At 39.0% G+C, this 18,875-nt stretch overlaps 3 protein-coding genes across 3 annotated transcripts; all 3 read right to left on the bottom strand.

Moving 5' to 3' along the window:
• Positions 1-187: 187 nt before the first annotated feature.
• On the bottom strand, positions 188-4,750 carry LOC117947657 (rho-related GTP-binding protein RhoA-C-like). Its single transcript, XM_034876796.1, has 5 exons — positions 4,650-4,750; positions 3,871-4,026; positions 2,173-2,293; positions 1,933-2,063; positions 188-1,839 (listed from the first exon to the last, which is right to left on the bottom strand). The coding sequence occupies exons 1-5, from the start codon at positions 4,722-4,724 to the stop codon at positions 1,666-1,668; spliced, it is 657 nt and encodes a 218-aa protein (XP_034732687.1). The 5' UTR covers positions 4,725-4,750; the 3' UTR covers positions 188-1,665.
• Positions 4,751-5,575: 825 nt separating this feature from the next.
• On the bottom strand, positions 5,576-10,145 carry usp21 (ubiquitin specific peptidase 21). Its single transcript, XM_034876758.1, has 12 exons — positions 9,910-10,145; positions 9,112-9,308; positions 8,622-8,678; positions 8,408-8,525; positions 8,218-8,332; positions 7,857-7,976; positions 7,701-7,765; positions 7,423-7,610; positions 6,900-6,978; positions 6,701-6,808; positions 6,236-6,350; positions 5,576-6,066 (listed from the first exon to the last, which is right to left on the bottom strand). Exons 2-12 carry the CDS (start codon positions 9,265-9,267, stop codon positions 5,973-5,975), a joined length of 1,215 nt encoding a protein of 404 aa, XP_034732649.1. The 5' UTR covers positions 9,268-9,308; positions 9,910-10,145; the 3' UTR covers positions 5,576-5,972.
• A 38-nt stretch (positions 10,146-10,183) lies between these two features.
• arhgef3l (Rho guanine nucleotide exchange factor (GEF) 3, like) lies at positions 10,184-18,561 on the bottom strand. Its single transcript, XM_034876744.1, has 14 exons — positions 18,304-18,561; positions 17,891-17,930; positions 17,732-17,776; positions 17,119-17,172; positions 16,859-16,966; positions 16,610-16,768; positions 15,936-15,998; positions 15,693-15,789; positions 14,495-14,571; positions 14,001-14,258; positions 11,996-12,166; positions 11,493-11,685; positions 10,418-10,736; positions 10,184-10,383 (listed from the first exon to the last, which is right to left on the bottom strand). Exons 1-13 carry the CDS (start codon positions 18,339-18,341, stop codon positions 10,489-10,491), a joined length of 1,551 nt encoding a protein of 516 aa, XP_034732635.1. The 5' UTR covers positions 18,342-18,561; the 3' UTR covers positions 10,184-10,383; positions 10,418-10,488.
• Positions 18,562-18,875: the final 314 nt, after the last annotated feature.

The raw sequence follows: 18,875 nt of genomic DNA on the forward strand, positions 1-18,875 counted from the left end.
CTACTAGCACACAACGCACGACTGGCATTTGATGCGTATGTGTACATACATGTCAGATATAAAATCATGGAATCATTTATTCTAAAGGGTTATGAGTTTTTTTTTTATTTGGGAAAAAAGTAAATTAACGCCATAAATATTGGGAAGATTCTTGTAAGTATTAATGAATAAATGGAAAGAACACAAATACCTTACAACAGAAAACCCTATCAGCTTTATTTAGAGAAAGAACATCCAGAAACAAAAATCTTAATGTCACAGTACAAAAAAAAAAAACCCACAAAGAAACAAATCCCACCCACAAAACTTCCAGCCTTGCACCCATGCTTTACTTTCAATTATCTAAACAAAAACAATACTATGGTTACAATTTATCATTTAACTGACATAAACTGATCATAACAGCAGGATTAAGTAAAATGATTAAAATATACTAAGAAAATTAGAGACAACAATAAAAAGTTATAGTACAATAATGACAATACCATCAGAGAACGGCTGGGGAGAGTTGAGTAAAAGACAAACTTGAAATACACATCACTAACATGTCCTTACAAAGCCTTGTAAGACATACAGTACATTATGGGCATTATAGTAATAAGATAAACCTATAATCTATCTAAAAGAATATTCATTGTATCAACTACACCACACATGATTTTAACCCAGAGATTAAATTAATCAAATTAATCCACAAGAATACAGAAAAAGTCCTAAAAACTCATATGTTTAACCTGATTGTGCCTCTAGGTATAGTACAATGTCTTCCAGTAAAGTAAAGTTTTTATGTCACTCTGAGTAGCTGTTAATTCCATTACCCATCTGAGCCATAAAATGTGGCCATTAAGGGTAACTTTGGCATGAAAATGAGGGGTTAGTTCAGAGACGCAGAAGGCCTTTCCATGCATACAGTACAGACACATATGTTAATACACACCCACACAAATATACACACATTCACTGCATGCAGACCTGCACTGGAGAAATCAAACCACCATACAGTGGTACACACACGCACGCACACACAGTAAGTAATTCAATATGGGAAAATATCTCATACAATCTAGTTTAGGCATACCTCTGCAAAGCGCCTGAGTCAGAATATGGGCCTGAAGAAGCAAAGCCAATGACAGGGAGAAAGCACTCACAAATGGGATGTGTGGACATTACAAATTACAAAATAATACCCCATCTAAGTTATGAATCCCTAACCCACAACTAACTCTTCTTGACCACTGCTCTCAAGGCACTACATGTAGGCGATACTGTGTAAAATCCACTTAGACAGGTCTTAATTACAACATATTTTATATTTTCTGTCTTTCTCTTGCATGTCCCTATTGTCTTTGGCCTGGTCAGGACCTTTTCTCACTTCATTCCCATCATGGCACATCAACCCCGTCTACATCTACTCAACTTCCAATCACACCCCACCACGTGCCCTACAAACTTCTAGATCTGAAAGTTTTTGATAGGCGAGAGCAAAATGGCACTTGACCTAATGTATAGACCAAGGAATAAGATGTTGGGGCCTATCAAATAATTTAAGATCTGCTGAGAATAATTGGGTGATAAGAAATTGAGCATCCACAACACTTTTCTGGGCCCTCCCCAATTTTCTCCCCTATGTCAAATTTGAATGGAAGCTGCCTCTTCTCCAAGAGCCTATAACAGAAGGCAGGTAGACTTCTTGCCACGTTTCTTGGCCTGCAGTGCTGCCCTGGTTGCCATCTCAAAGACTTCCCTCACACCATCTTTGGTTTTGGCAGAACATTCTTGATAGCCGTAGGCACTGATGCGGTTCGCCATCTCTTTGCCATCTTCAAATTTAACAGGCTCCTGGAGACAAGTGTCAGAGATAGGATTTCAATTTTTACACTTACCAACATTTATGCACTTACCAGCAGATTTTTGAAAAAAAAAAAAACTGACCTGTTTCATTTTGGCAAGCTCTCGTCTGGTGTGCTCATCATTGCGCAGATCTTTTTTATTGCCCACTAGGATGATGGGAACATTTGGACAGAAGTGTTTTACTTCAGGTGTCCACTTTTCAGGAATATTCTCTACAGTAAGTCAAGGGGGGGGGGGAAATGCAGTAATTAGTAACACATATCAATTTCACAATAGCAATGTCTTTGACACATAGTGGTGTGACTGATGCATAGACAATACCTAAACTGTCAGGGCTGTCTACAGAGAAGCACATGAGAATGACATCAGTGTCGGGATAGGAGAGAGGTCTCAGTCTATCGTAGTCTTCCTGACCTGCTGTATCCCAAAGTGCTAGCTCTACCTGAGAAAAGAGAGAGAGGGTTACATGTCAAGACAGATGCATGACTGATGGATATGTAAAGAGGGTAATTTGAGCATTTAAGTTATAAGATTAAGAATGTACTGCATGTAAGTGATTGAGCAGACCAATATTACAATATTCTTAATAGGAAGATAGATACAGAAAATATAGATACAGAAAAGTATTGAACTGAATGATTGCAGTCATTTTAAAGAAGTCCATTTTAAAGCAAAAATGCCAGACTTAGTTCTATGATAGTAAACTAGTATGTTTTTTTTTTTACCATTGCAGGAAAAAACAGGCAATCTCAAGTCAACTGATATAATGTATATAATAGTAACCTGCAACCATTCTGACAATTGATTAATCATTTTTTCAAGAAATAATTCCAAGCATTTCATGGTTTCAAATGAGAGAATTTGATGCATTTCAGTGTCCGTTAAAAATGTTCCGATAGCAGTATTGGTATCGCCTCCGATATAGCCTAAAACGCCGGTATCGGTAAGTGCTGGAGCTTATGCACCGAACCTATAGCAAGTAAAGAAACCCTAAAGAAATTCTACGTTAAAGTAGTTTATTTATGTCCTTTTCCGTTATAACTGACTGCCAAACTGGATGATAAAATAAAGTTCTACACATTGTTTGTGTTTGTTCATGTTTCACAAAGAGTTTAACCTGACACAGACCAACAACAAATATAGAAATCATATCACATCCATGCAGTGATAGTAGTATACAGCTGTGAAAACATAAAATATATGACACAGTGATATCGGATCAGTACGGTACAGCAAAAAAAAAGGTATCGGACCATCCCTAGTGTCTGTTGTAGTAAATTGATTCTCTTTGGCCTTTGGGCTGTTGGTCAGACAATGATAACGTCACTAGCCTGTATGACTCCACATCTAAATGCTACTTTAACCCATGTAAACTGTCACAGAGTTAAGGTTCTTATGCTGATAAGAGCTACACAACTACACTGTTTCATATGGCAGTGCTGCTGCATTCACTGAACCTACCTAAAGCAGCAGCCCTTCTTCCATGTTCTCACTCATGGATCTAGCGTGTGGGGGTGCCTGAAACGTTTCACAGTTACATCATGTAACTTGATGCGCATATTAGCATACATTAGCAAGAATGTAGCCCAACATGGATGTGACAGCAGTTAAAATTAGCCTATGTGACAATGAAATTAGTTTTTTGCTAAAATCAACAAATAATTGTGATAATTAATCTTGAGCTCAATCGTAATTATCATTGTGGCCATTATCGTGCAGCGTTGCCTGTAGTAAATTGTGAATGAAATGATGCATTTTGCACAATTTTCTGAAGTTTCACAAACCAAACAATTGATAAATCGACAGATTAATCATTATTGAAATGACTTGTTGGTTAGCAGCCTGAATTGGTTTACATTTTCAATTCAGACAACAAAACATGATGCAAACTTTGACAATGGGATAATGACTATGGATAACTAAGGATTAGTGCTGATTTTGCTCAGCACCCATACAGTCTCTGCAAGCACCATCTGGGTTGCCCAGATCCCGGTTTACAGCAAGTGTTTTATGTCTCACCTGTTTCCCATCCACTTCAATGTCTGCCACATAGTTCTCAAACACAGTGGGTACGTAGACCTCTGGGAACTGGTCCTTACTGAAGACTATGAGCAGACAGGTCTTCCCACATGCACCATCCCCAACTATTACTAACTTCTTCCTGATAGCAGCCATCTATAAAAAAAAAAAAAAACACCAAAACAAGGAAACACCATAGACAGTTAAAGGGTAATACTTTTAAGCAAGGTTATAAAACGTCACTCCGCTTCACTTATAATTCAACCAAACAGTTTTAGCAATAGTGTACAGATTCACATAGAGAGTGAAGAAGACTTTTAAGCCCAAACGGTGCAATTACAACCTTGGCTTCATAGTTTGCCCTGGCTGGCACATCACGTTAGCAGTACCAGCTCAGTCAGCGTTAGTAACGCGATAAGACCGGTCTCCTTATATCTTGTTTCATTAAAGAGATCCTGATGTACGACATTAAACTTAACTAAAACGACCCGGCTTGCAAAGAGAAAGGTTGCCTCAGAGGTAGAGGTTTTAAACATATAGCATGTCCGTGCTGTGTTCCCATTCCTGATGAAAGGCTGTGCAGTGTATTCCGGGGCCTGTCAAACCAGCTAAAATTAGCTAGCAAGAAAGCTAACGGTGTTTCCCGTGGTTTGGATTGCTGTCATTCAAGGTATTCCCTCTGAATTTATAACTAAGGTATTCGTCGCACTACTGTAATACTCATGTGACTGAAACAAGAATCGGTATAAAGTTTAAAAGCTATAGCTGAGTAAGATTACCGCTTGATGTTTCTGTGTCCGCCTTTCTCCTCTTCCTGACCGACTGGAAAAACTCCGCCCACCGCTAATGCGCATGTGCAAAATGACGTCATAGGCTTCAGGAAATGCACGCTGTAGAAATAGAGTTGCTTCTTAAACAACTTCATATAATTAAAATAATCCCCAAAAATTATTCTGACGGCTTCTGTGTCTCCTCTACACAGTCTGGAAATCCTGAACAGTTGTCCTCTGTTTTAATTTTTAGATTGGATTAGATTATACTTTTTTTTTTCAGTATAATCTAATCTAATCTAATCTAAAAAATAAAACAGAGGACAACTGTTCAGGATTTCCAGACTGTGTAGAGTTGTCCTCTGTTTTATTTTTTGTTGTAGGCCTATGCATTGTTTTTGTGTGGACAAATGTTTTTTTTAATACCATGACAATGTATGATATTTTGTGTATTCGTAACTTTAAGCATCAATAAAACACAATAAATATGATTTAACTATTGTATTATTTTATACCTCTTACCCTAGGAATATACAGTCACTGATAATATATAGTAAAACAATGGAACATGAATAATAATATAACTAAACTAAAATGTCAAGTCTAATCATTGGACTCTTTTCATTAATCTTTTATTGATGGTTTTAAATATCAATAATACAATAGGCTACATTCACCTGTGTAAAAAAAAAAATATACGTACATATATGAATACATAGAAATTACAATTCAATTTGACAAAAAATATAGCCCATTGTTTTGTTTTCAATTTTCAGGGTGGGGGGATAAAGAGAGACAAACATAGTCTTGCCCATAACATAACCTACAGATATTTACACATATCCTACTGTACATTTTCACAAAACTGTATTTTAAAATAAAAAGTTCTGTCACAGTTGAGTCATTAAAGTTTGGCTAATTTCTATACCACTGAAGAGTTTCCCCATTGTTTATTTGGATTTATGTTGCATCGCAAGCATGAATCACAAGGATCTAACATTAAGAACTCTGCGTCATGTGCAAGTACACTGCTCCCTCCTGCCTGAGAAGTGGGGCTCAGAGGGCTGCAGTCCACCTCAGCTGCCTCAGCTCTCTCAGTGAGACTCTTCAGAAGCATCTCCTTGTTTCAGAAGGCGAGGTCACCTCACAAGCCCTTCTTAAAGTGAGCATGGCCTTGCTCTCCTCCTTCTCAAAGTTTATTCGAGGGCATGCTTTATTGAGACGGAGCTGTTCACGTATCTCAGATTTACAGCACTGCTGCTTCTATTTGTTTCTATGGACACTGGAGGTAAAGTTGCTCTGATTGGCTGCTTGGCTCAGCCAGTCTCGGGTCTATTTCCTGACGGCGGTGGCGCTGTTGTTGCGCTGGTAGAACAGCACATAGGCTTGGTTGGTCTGAAGCTGGTTCTCTGAGACTGGAGTCACACTGTAGGTGGGTAGATGGAGAGTAATCATGAGAACCAGCTCCAGGTTTATGCCTTAATTGTCTCAAAGCCAATGACCCACATCCACAGTTGGGCCTTTGTAAATAGATTATGTCGTTGGCAGGGCATTGCATATTAAAACAAAAGGATTAAGGTGCAGGTAGGTCTCACCTGGTGTCATTGTAGAAGCACCACCCATTTTCATCTGAACAGCAGGCTGTGTAGTGGCCCATGTTAACCGTCCCGGCGTGGTTACATATTGCGTATAAATCATACAGAACTGGGCCTGTGGAGACATACATAGACATGATGACTCACTTATTACATTGATTTAGAACTACCATTGTGTCAGTATTGTGTTATTTATTTGTTTGAAGAATAGAATAATCTACCTATTGTAAGAAAACCCCTTTATCTGTCACATTTAAAAATGACTAAAATATCAAATTAAAAAGTAGCACATGAGCTTTGGATGAGCTGCTGATTAGAAAAGGCATTATTTTTTGTTAGATTGTATTTTAAAAGTTTGAGTATTTAACGGTAATGCACATTGTTGAATCAAGCATGCATGTAGGACATATTGTACGGATGGTAAAAAAGATGAGACAAAGTAAAAGAAAGGTTTGGATTTGTTACCACAGTCGACAGGCCCGTAGCATCCAAGGTCCAGGTTAGTGATCGGGAAGGACACGTACACTGTGCTTTTACTGATAGACCACCGTGACGTGGTAAAGCGGTTCAGATCTGATTTAGACTGTTAAGCATCATCATAACTTCTGACATAAAATCATCACTTGTTAATAAGGTTAATAGTAAGAGTTGTTGCAAAGGATACGGATCACAATGACCTGGGGAAACCTCTGGATGGAAAGTCGCTTTGTGCACTCTGTATGCCTGTTACACCTCTCGCACATCTGAAACACACATGAAGAAATGCTTATTGAAGGTTTTATCTGCCACTGTTGTTATTTGTGCTTGTGTTGTCTGATGTTTATGAATATATTTTATTGCATTGTTTTATCTACTGATGCTCTATCACTGTACTCTATTTTACTTTTGTACCTCTTATCATTTACTTCTGTACTTTCTATACTTTTCTTTTTATCTTTGTTGTTTCTATTGAAGGCTACTCCTGCAAAAACTGAATTTCCCCGCTGGGGATCAGTAAAGGTGTATTTTATGTTGTTTCTTTTACCATGAATTTTTATAATGAGTCAAATGAATAAAAGTATGGCTTGCAGATGGATAAAAAGTTGTGTTTAGTACAAAACCATTCCTAGCTGACAGAGTCCGTGTCATTGATCCCAAAGTTAGAGACACATTGATGACCATGTTTTGCACTCTCTGTGTTAACTTACTGGTGAATTGTCTTTTTCCAGTTTCTCCTCCTGAGAGAAGAGCTCCAGGCACTCCCTCAGCGTGACCTGCCCAGCGGAGCTTCTCTTGGGGATGGGCAGCGACAGATCGCAGAACACATCGAAGGTGTTGGAGTAGTGAGAGCACACTGAGCAATGCAGCGAACTCCTCAGCTGGCCCGAGAACAGGTCTGGGAGGAGGGTGGAAGGAATCATCAGTGGGTTGTCTTCATTTATGCTATAAAGCTGATGAGTCACCATGACTGGATTGCTCTACTCACCTACTATTCTGCTGTCATCTCTCTCTAAGTGCTTCTTCCACATGGCAGCTGCCTCTTCTGAAATCCTAAGGGAGGAGATGAAGGAAAGAGAGATTTGGTCAAACCAAGGACATCAAAGTTTAAAGGACAGAATCTTTTCCGGAAAATCCCACACACCGAAATCTGGCAAAGTTTTGTACAGGCTCCTTCCCTGTTCGCCGAACGTAGGGTCTGCGGTTGATTTCTGTGTGCAGCTTGTCCAAAAGGAACCTAAGGAACTCCTGCGCATCCTGTTGACTGGTTAAACACAGAGACAGAGACCTCCTTAATGTCACGGTTACAGGCAGCTATTTCTATACAAGTATCACCTTCAAAACCAATCTGTAGTCAAGGCAAAGTGGAAAATGAATACAGTTCCTCTCTTGTCCTTGAAACAGTTATGCTGACATAGAAATGGATATCGTGTTGCACTGTATTCAAGTCTCCAGGAAAGATGCAGCTAACCTTGAGGGGAAAGAGACACTTTATCTATTCTCACCTGTATCCACTGAAGTAAGGCACTGCTTCTTTAAATAGACTGTAAAACTGTCGTGGATTTACAACTGTGTCCCCTTCATTTACGTCCCAAAGGCCTGACAGCACCTGAGAAAAAGCTAGCACAGGAAGACAGGGAGGAATGAGAAAAGATGAAAACATAAAAGTAAGAGGAGGGAACAGCAGGAACATACCCTCCATGAGCTTAGCCTCCTCTTTGGAGAACTTCTCATCCCTGTAGGCCTTGAGGAGGCTGTAGTCCCGTAGGCCACGTGTGTGAGACAAACATTGGACTACTGCGTTTAGGAAACACTAAGTTGGAGACAAAGTATATGAGGAAAGTGAGCATGTTTATGGAAATTAATTTTATTTTAAAGTACTTTCTTTAAAACATCTTTTAACACTTACTGTGTTTCCTATGTTTCTAAGGCCAACCCTTCCACTTCCTATGGTGAGCTGCGTTTTCTGGAAAATAAAGACAACACATGAAGCTATTGACCCAAACTCTATCAACAACACCACAGCCTTTTTCAATTTGTGTAAACATGTTTCACTTTATGTGTACCCCATATGACCCCCGACTGGGTCTCTATGACATGTTGCATGTTCTCTCTGACTTAACACTGCCGGTACAGTGTGTGTACAGTTAGCATTGGAAGGACAGATTTAGCCTTCTTATCCCATTAGCGTAAAAGAAAGGCAAGCTGGAGGTCAGACTGAATCATTCATCCTATTAAAGACCAAGTAGTGCTGACAGGGGCTCAAACATGCATGTTGGATTGTACTCTACATTAAGTACTTTACTTAATATTTCAGCCTGTGTTAGATTGTTGAGACCCCCGGCCTTGAAAGTTTGAGCATAAATTAAAAGGTTTGTAGGACGTTGTGTTCTGCACACCTCGTTGTCGGCAACCAGAAGCAGGCCCATCAGAGAGGTGTAGAGGACAGACTGGGAGATGTCGGCTGTTTCTCTCTGGAGTCCGTTCTGAGAGACCAGGGTTCGACACAGGGCCTTACAAGAGCCCTCAACGTTGACGCCACTGGCTCCGGGCATCCTATTTTACTGGTACACCCCAGAATTTTTGACCACTTCACCTGAGACAGATAGAAGACACACACCTCAAACTGGGATAGTTGCACCGCCTCAGGTTTCTTTCACATGCAGTGTTAAAGGTGAGGAGAATGTGGTGGTGGTAAAAAATAAAATAAAAGGGAGAAAGAGTCTTTTTCTTTTCTTTTTTTCAAGCAAATGACAAGGGATGTTATTCATAGATGAGAGCAAAAGGATATATTTGCTAATGAGCATCCCTTTGAAGGTAAATCCTCATCTTGCATAGATCCATGTTGATCTACCTTGCCTCACAATTCTGTCTCATGATTACAATACAAGTCAAGGTCTGACAGACCTCGATAAATCCAGATATTAACCTATCAGCTTCAGGACACATATAAACAAAAAGAGATGATTTCTGGAGACCTCACCTCCAGTGCTCATTGACTAAAGGGTCAAGATTATAACCTATAAAACAGAATATGCAGACCGTCACAACCAAGGTATGTTCTGAGACGTTATCAAAGCCAAATTGACACTCTAATTGTGGTTTTGTGCAGGTAAAGAGTAAAATCTTGCCAGTTTGCAAATATTTTGTGACAAATAGTATAGCTTTAGCAAATAAACAGAGCGGTTTGGACTCACCTGATCACTTGGTCACTCTATCTGTGGACAAACTGTCCCGACCAAACTGTTCCCATCACCTGCTGAGCAGTTAAAAATGCATAAGGGGACATCTACTGTTTCACTGTGTGACTGTAGTCTAGAACTGAAAGTCTACCTCTCTCTCCTACCCTCACTGGTGTCGAGGCAGAGATGAGGAGGGGAGGGGGGAGGATAATCATCACTAATCTTTTATTTGTGGATCTTGTTGTCTATACTTAGACTTGTCTTTGAGTACTCCCGAGTAGCTCCAAAAAACTTTCAAGTGTCAGTTTATTAAAAAAAAAAAAAACGAAAATACATTACATACACTGTAAATTCACATTCGGTAATACTGTTCTCTAGCTGTACAGTTAACATCAACACAATCACACAATCCATCAGCAAAAAGGGGAAATGACTAAATCCGTATAGGAAATTCTACGTGTAAGTAAGCACAATCATCTTTTCACAAACCATATTTACCATATGACAATATAACCATATCACAAGTCCATATTTTATTCTCTCCAATGTCAATGTACAGATCCATAGCCCATCCCCAGGCCTGCTGATCATCAGTCAGCGACTGGTGTGGTCTGCCATTTCTGTGTCTGAGCTGAGGCTGAGATCTGCTATGTGATACAGGGCGGGATCAGGGATGGGGGAGAGCTGCGACTGGATGGTGTGAGCGTTTCTGTCCCGGGACCGGACAATGGCTTGGCGCAGACAGGTGATCCACTGCTGCTTGCTGAAGGAGTCGTTGGCTTGCAGGCTGTATGGGTGAGCTTTGGAGCGCCCTCTGCTGCTCACACGGAAACAGTTCTTCACTGGGAGATGAAGGGACAGAGAGGAGCAGGAGGAGGAAGGAAATTAATAAAATGGAATCAAGGTTGTAGGTTTCACGTTAACTAATAGATAGATAGATAGATAGATAGATGTTTATTGATCCCAAGAAAAATGGGAAATTCCGGTGTTAAGCAGAATCTGTCACAAAGCACAGAATATAAATATAAATGAAATACTAGGAAAAATATACATACATACAGCATACATGAAATAATAATATGAATAAAGTAAAAAGAACAAATATTTGAATAATGGGGTGGAGTAGCACGGCTTTCTCTCAATCTATGGGTTTGGTTGTAGCCTAAATTACACCCTTCTTTATCTGGCAAACGTGAAACAAAAGATGGAAATAAACCTGAAAAAATTTACTTTGATAAAGAATGTAAATGTAAGAAATTCACTCGTGTTACATATACATTGCTGTAGTGTTGAAACAGTTGATCATTTAGCTGGTCAAAGCATCTCAATTTAGACCTTTTGCTATTAATATCAATTAACTGATTTATAGGGCTGTAACGATACACCAAACCTTGGTTTGGTTCACGATTTTTCACCCACAATTCGCTGCAAACCTCGATACTTTTTTTGGGGGGGGGGGTGATCTTAATACAACATTTTTTTCTGCCACATGGCATCGTTTTGTCATTTACTACATCGCAGTTTGCAACACAGTAATACAACATATACCTTATTTATTGATATTGATTGATCTCAAGATGTTGGTATGCAATTGTTACCTTTATCATTTCCTCCAGTGAATGCTCCCCTGAAGGTGCCCCCCCCACCAGCCTCCCCATCCGGGATCTCCTCCAGATTTATCAAGTCGTTGGGCAGAGGCTGTCTGTACACATGGAACAGCTGGCCTCCGTCTCTGTCCTCCCCCGGCCTGGTCAGCACCAAAGCCAGCTCAAACAGGAATACATGCAGCCGCTGACAGAGGAGGGACACACACACACGCACAGGCACGCACACGCACACACGTTTTTACGTTGTTATAAAAATCCTCCATTATACAGACAGTATACAGAGTAACATCTTGGCAGGGTTACAAAACAAGATCCTACAAAGTACAGTTTCAAAATAAAAGGGTCACACAGGGCTTATGTAAAGATCAGAGAGGAGCAAAGGAATGTAAGAATATGGATCCACCTGTCAGTTAAAATTTAAACAAATCAACAACCAAAGGTCAATCAAAGGAACCCTAGAGTAGTTCAACATGACATAAACAGAGAGCCGCTACCTGGCCCTTGGTGTTCTTGAGCTCTCCGTGGCAGTAGAGGAAGCGCGAGAGCTGGATTTCTGGCAGTCTCTGACTCTCTTCGAGGTAGATGAGACCCCGCCTGTAGAACTGACACTCCGCCTCTCCTGTCTTCTTGTTCACCTCCGCCACAATGCTATGGATCAGCTCCAACTGAACAGAACAAAGTAGTCTTACACAAAATGAATGTATTTTGTGTGTCATCTTGGTGATAAAAACAGCATGTAAGATCTTAGTTGGGTTCTGAATAGAATACAACTCATACTATATATTAAAGCAATGGGTAAATAAACACATGTTTACTTTGATAGCACCCTGTTTCATGTGTAAACTTTTAATTTCCCCATTAAAAGACTACAGGCGAGTCAAATGCAAAGGGGTCTCTTGAACTTATTTTCCATTTATCATTCCTTAAGTCGTCTACAGTATAAAGTGGAGGCGTGAATCTTCACTGATCTCTCGATTCGATTACGATTATCATGTCAGCGAGTCGAGATCTCGATGCATCCCGATGCATCAATTACATTTTGTTATTAAAGCCTTATTGGATATTTAATTCATAGCTTTTAAGCTTCAAAAAAAAAAAAATTCTACAGTGCTCTAATACTAAACAAATTGGATAATTAAACTACAGCACTGAGCACATGACACTTCCTGAATGTGCAAAACGTAACAGAATATGTCAACAGAAATATTGTTAGGCCTACAATAAATTGTAACCAGAAATAATTGATTATGGCCCGGCTGATATAGATACAGCACCTGGCTGATTTTGATGCAGCATGGTCCATGTCCGCGATGTATTGATCGTTTTTACACCTCTAGTATAAAGTCATTGCGGACCTGCTGAACATGTCACATCACAGAATCACTGGCTACTGAAGTTCATGTTTCAAAAAACTTTTTTCTATTGCTGCCTTTTGGACGTGCAAAGTATTTTAGAAGTTTAAGCCAAATGTCTGATGGATTTCATATTAAGGAAAGAAAAGCATAAAACCTATATATAAAAACTTAAATGAACAATATTTCTTCTGTACTAATAGATATTTGAACAGTACTGCATTTTAATAATCTGGATTAGTGTGTTATTATCAAGAGCAATCTGACCACCTATAATAAACATCTGTAGTAATACATAATTAGAGGTTTACTGTGTTTGAGACAGTACTGACACTTTATGAAAACAGTATTAATACATTGTAAATAAATAGTAAATTGAACTTAAGTTATTTTTTTCTGTTAGACAATGAAATTATAATTTAAATTGCCATACATTTAAAGTAATCTGTGACAATTAACAACAAATAACATAGAATATGTTAATTTATTGTTAGTTTATCCAATAATTAGTTCATACATTTACATAGATAGACAATACTTGGTCAATGGTTAATAGTTGTTTTTCTAAACCATCTATAAAACAACTAATGCTTATAACATATTGGTAATGACTAATAAGTGGCTTATAAAGCATCAAGTAACATTATTTGGCCCAAATAAATATTTTGTTGGTGATTTATAAAAGACATCAATTATTGTACCATTTGTGCACTGATAATATCTATCTAAAAAATGTTATATACCGGTTATATATAGATGCTTTGCAAAGTATTTATTTACCATAAACAAGGTAATACAATCCTCTCTACAGTTAAAACAGTATATTGTAAACGAAACCTGTATATAATATATAAAATGTTATGTGTACAACAATAAACTGTTAAAATAAATTAAACCATTACTACTAATAAATAAGCATTAGTAGTCCTCATTTTATTGTTTGTTAACAGTCAAATTAACTTGAGTTTAATCAACCATAATGTACCATTTATTAGTGATGATTATTTTTAAGGAAACCTTTTATTAGTTCATATAAAGGAAACTCAGTTCTATCTAAACAGCTTTTGTGTTAACTGCCAATGTGGAAATCCTTCAGAAGAACCTTCTAAAAAAATCCTGAACATGAATGTGCAGGACATCAACTCACAGCATCAGACAAGGTGTCTTCATCCGGGTGCTCTGGAGGCGTGCACTTCTGTATCTCTTTCAACAGGAGGGGGTATTTGACCAAACGGCTCCGAGGGAGATCCAGGAAGTTCCACAGGTCCAGTTTCCTACTAAATGAAGACTCCTGGCACAAGCGCAGGAAGTGCTCTACTTTTTTCTCGTTCTTTTTCTGGTCCAGCAGCGCTTTGGCCCACACCTGGTTACAGCAGTATGTAACGTAGGCCTCCAGGCAAGGAAACTGCAGACAAAGGAGAATGTGTAGCCAGTTAATCAGATGTCCTGAGACTGCCCGCTAAAATGAAGATTACATTAAAATGAAAAAAAGAAGCAGAGAATAACACAGGCTGAACTCAGTGACTGTGATTCGGAGAGGAACATAATCGGGTTAAAAAACAGGAACTGGAGATAGTGCAGTGGGTTGTGTCATTTTCTCTTTTTTATCTCTCAGTCATTGGTTTCCATGGAAATACTCACCCAGTTCATCAGAGTAGGCCCCACCTCTCCGACTGTCTTCTCTAATCCCCTCAGCCGCTCAAGACGATACAGAAGATCTGGTGTAAAATAAAGATAGCACACTCATATTGTCGAATTCTAATAGATTTTTCCCAACTGAATGTCTGGGTTACTACAGCTCAGAGACAGATGAACATCACACTCAACTCCTTCTACCTCCTTTACTTAAAGACAAGCATCATCTGCAACATCTCACTCACTTATAGCATGCAACCACTAGTAAATAAAAGACCACTCTCCCTGAAAGGCTTTCCATTTTTGATTTTGGGTATGAACAACACAGTTAAAACCAATATCTCAGTCAACCAGGTCATAGTTCCAGGGAAGATGCATACATGTTGTAAAAATTGATGTTTGATGCAGTGGGAGTCCACTGTTATGAATCTCATCAAAAAAAAGCCATCATATATGTATGGCAAAACCTTCAATATGACAGTTGAATTTAACCAAAATTGAATTTACTTGGAATCGTTAATTTGGACAGAACAGTGTGAAACAATGAAAGTCAACAATTATATTTTAATTTTCACTTAGCCATGATTACCTTATACATGATTAGGAAATTAGGGGGTTGATAATGATACTAAAACGTTTATTTGATAACGTCACATGCTTCCCATGATAAATCTTGTTGAATAACTTAAGATCCAAACAGAAAATGAGAAATCCAAAGAAGATGTAAAATACCAATGGAAATAAAATATTACCCCTTTTAGGACAAAAGCTGCACCAGCGAGTCCAAGCAATGTTTTGACAACACTACTGCTTGAAGGCGATATTACAAAATATACTATTTTATCAATATATTAAGCTGCTTTTGTATACCCAGCACTTTTGTAAACTTCTTTCAAGCACCAAAAAAATGAGTGTAGGTATGTTCCCTCAAAAGATTTGAGAAATTTCAAAAAGCTTAAGGGCCAAAGTATCTCTTAACACGTTGCTCTGGAACAGATTTGGGCTTTACTTTACAGAAAGCAGAGTTTTGTTGGTGACCTTATTGCCATAACACATTGGGATCAGTTATATGCAAATACCCTTAAAAGGTGAATTTAAGAAGAAATGTTAAATGCCCCTAGACGTCAGAGGGTTAAAGACTTAAAACCCAGAGTCAGAACAATGAGACAAATGGGAGAGTGTGCCTTGCAGAGAGATGGTTCACCTTGATGGAGAGGAATGAGAGAATCCAGTGTACCAAAGATCTGTCCAAGCTCACTCTCCGTCAGGATGTCCAACTTCAGCATGGGCTCATAGTACACCTGGTAGCACATGGAGACCAGGAGGCAAAGGTAAGGAAAGAACGAATGCAGTACCATAACAAGTGCGAGAAGCTCAGATCAGCAAAATGGCTCTGATATTGTAATAATAATAGAGATTAAATGCTATTGTTTTAGTCAACAAGTACCTTCTTGACCAGACTGAGGTCCTCAATGAGTTGTTTCTCACCCTGAGTCAGCTCATAGATCACCTGCAAGAGACACACGCACACTGACATGTGGATACATGCACATGCAAACACACGCCTGGATACAACGTGAAGTCCACAGAGGCAGCCAGCATGAGCTCTCACAGCTGATTGTTCAATAAAGGAAGTTGAGTGCCAGCTCACATCCTCTTTCAAAATCCCTGTGCAGTGTAGAGCTGCTTCACAGATGTAAAGAGTAGGCACTAGTCACCCTCCAACCACAGCCCCACAACTTGACCCACATACCCTCCAAAAAACATTGCTTAATATTAAATAACCTACAGCTGGGCGACATAGAGAAAATCAAATATCACAATAATTTTAACCAAATACATCGATATTGTAGGGTTGACTATTGACGCTTTTACAAAATATTGACACAATGAGATTTTTTATACTTAATCATCAATAACATGGATATAATCACTAGATGGGTAATGGAAAATAAAGGAAGAGCTATAACAGTTATTGCGATTATTACTATTACTACAACACTTATTGCGATATTGAACATTTTAGACGAGATCTAGCCTCATACAGTGTATCGATACAGTATATTGATATAACATCTATATATTTCCCAGCCCAAAAAGTATAGTTCCTGCAGCTCACACCTCTTGTCGTTTGATCTCCTTTGCAGTGAGGTCGTGACTCTCCACAGTATCACTCCAACATTGGCTGTTGCGTCGGCGTGGAAACGACGAGGCCTTGGTGCGAGTGCGCAGGGGAGCCGGGGGCAAAGGTCGAGCCTCTGTGCGGAAACTAATGGACCGCTGTGAAAATAGTAGTAGTTGACGGTTGTCAGTATATATGTTGTATTCATTTTGCATAAGAGGTGTGTGCGTGTGTTTGTGACTTGTTACCGAAATGGACAGTCCAAAGCGTTTCAGAGCAGGGGTCTTCACCGGGGTTATGACACCGGTTAGGCTGTTGGACTTAACCACAGGTTTGACCCTTTTGTTACTGGGCTCCTAAAAGAAGTCAACATTAAAAAAAGGGAAGAATGTAATGATCTTCAAGCTTATCAGGGTGGGTTATTCATCCAACTATTACTGGCGGTACATTAGAAGACTTTAAAACAACTGAATGCACATCTGCTACCTGCAAAAGTGAAACACCTCACCTCTGAATCCCTCATGTTGTCAGACATCTCAGCCTCCTCATCTTCCTCTTCATCCTGATAAAACACAACAGGACATATAACAAAGTGAAAAACAGTTTACTACAGAAAAATGTGTGTGTTCAGGAAAGAGAGAGATGTCGAGAAGGGTGAGATGTTGCATGGTGCGGCTCTCTCGTTTCCTGTGTGACTCTTTCAAAGAGGAAGAAGGGTTGAAGCTGTGCCTCTGTAGTAAAATACAAGACGCCCGTTTTGTGCCACACGAACCATATCAGCTGTATAGTCAGCGTAGTATCAGAGTAAGATGTATTCAAGTACTTGCAGTAAAAATGTTTGCATTTATTATACATGTGATAAAGATGCCAGCAAAACAAATAATCTCAAAAAGTGGGAAATTAGGGGCTAAAACAGGGTATTAAACAACATTTAGAGGCTTGTGTATTCAGGGAGCTTGTGGCAACACAGCTAAACATGAAGCTCACATCTCTCGTCAGCTCTGCACTCAGAATTGTGGTCACAAAGGTATTGTTGATTAACTTCCGCTAGTTACAGGGAGAGACTTAAAGATGAAGAAGAGGCACTAGGGTTTTAATGGTGCATGTGACACATCACTCACCTCCATGATTCTGATAACAGGTTCAGGGTCTTGTTTTCTCTTCTTCTAAAAAGAAGAAATTTACAAGACAGTGAGTTTCTTGGTTTTTAAGAGAGTGCCCATGTAGGTTTTAGATGAGAAATTGGAGGTGAAAGAAATAAGTTAGATGGTGTAACTAACCCCAGCATGGTCACAGGGGATGGACTGCGTCTCTGCAGACCTAAAAAGGGCAACAACAAAAAAAAAACAGATAGATATTAGTTAGTAATAAGTTATTATACTTGACATAGATCTTAGAAACAACACTGAGTATCTGACTGGATGCTAGTTCCTAATGTGCCATCATGATTCATTTAACAGATCTGTGCCTCACGTTATAGAAAAGTAAATTATTTAAATAAAGATAAACACTTAAGTATTGAATACTTAGGGTTAACCTTTATCATTGAACCTGATGTGTACCAACTTCTAATACAATTTGTCTCCTACATGTAAGTGTGCTGTACTCTTAGATTTTGAAGCTCGCCCCAGACCGATTTAAGCATTAATATACAATATGTGGTACCCTAAAGTAGAATAAGGTAAAACCATACCAGGAAGTCCTTGTTTCACCAGTCTCCTCCACGTCCATCTTTTATCTTCAATGCATCTTTACAGAAACATTACACGCTCTCAAAATAAAAGGGTTAACATCCAAATTCACAGCAGTCTTTTCTCCGTTTCAGTAACGTACAGCGAGTTCTTTGCATGGAGCTCGTCAGAGCTCAGTGCACTTCTTCCTCATCTCGCACCAGACCACATCCTTTAGGGTTGCACGTACTCATGTATCCGCTCTGAGGCTTTAAAACGCGACTGGTTCTAACCTATCATACCAACAAACAGATCGAACTTCAACATCACTTTGTAGATTTATACTTTAATAAATGTGAAAACGTAATACTTCAACAAGGTCATCCAGGACAATTTATTGCATTCTCTGCATAAAAAAAAAAGAAGAAATCGAAATAGGTCGTTTTTAAATAGTTTTACAGGTGGGCGTTTAGCTGATCTAGGTTGTGCTTCCCGGATACGTTAGACAATACTTCTGATGAAACCGGCAGAAGCAGGTCAGACAGGAAAAACACAAAAGTATCTGACACCTTCAAATTGATGTTTGATTAAAGTA

This window comes from Etheostoma cragini, chromosome 7, assembly GCF_013103735.1.
Source record: "Etheostoma cragini isolate CJK2018 chromosome 7, CSU_Ecrag_1.0, whole genome shotgun sequence".
NCBI lineage: Eukaryota > Metazoa > Chordata > Actinopteri > Perciformes > Percidae > Etheostoma > Etheostoma cragini.

Coding starts and splice junctions, on each gene's coding strand:
- LOC117947657 (XM_034876796.1), bottom strand. CDS start 4,724: ATGCGCATTAGCGGTGGGCGGAGTTTTTCCAGTCGGTCAGGAAGAGGA. Junction 2,064..2,172: donor AGACAGCCCTGACAGTTTAG/GTATTGTCTATG, acceptor GACTTACTGTAG/AGAATATTCCTGAAAAGTGG. Junction 1,840..1,932: donor AGCTTGCCAAAATGAAACAG/GTCAGTTTTTTT, acceptor ACTTGTCTCCAG/GAGCCTGTTAAATTTGAAGA.
- usp21 (XM_034876758.1), bottom strand. CDS start 9,267: ATGCCCGGAGCCAGTGGCGTCAACGTTGAGGGCTCTTGTAAGGCCCTG. Junction 7,977..8,217: donor CCTTACTTCAGTGGATACAG/GTGAGAATAGAT, acceptor GTGTTTAACCAG/TCAACAGGATGCGCAGGAGT. Junction 6,067..6,235: donor TGCTTCTACAATGACACCAG/GTGAGACCTACC, acceptor ACCCACCTACAG/TGTGACTCCAGTCTCAGAGA.
- arhgef3l (XM_034876744.1), bottom strand. CDS start 18,341: ATGGACGTGGAGGAGACTGGTGAAACAAGGACTTCCTG. Junction 16,769..16,858: donor GCTTTGGACTGTCCATTTCG/GTAACAAGTCAC, acceptor CTATTTTCACAG/CGGTCCATTAGTTTCCGCAC. Junction 11,686..11,995: donor TCAAGAACACCAAGGGCCAG/GTAGCGGCTCTC, acceptor CTCCTCTGTCAG/CGGCTGCATGTATTCCTGTT.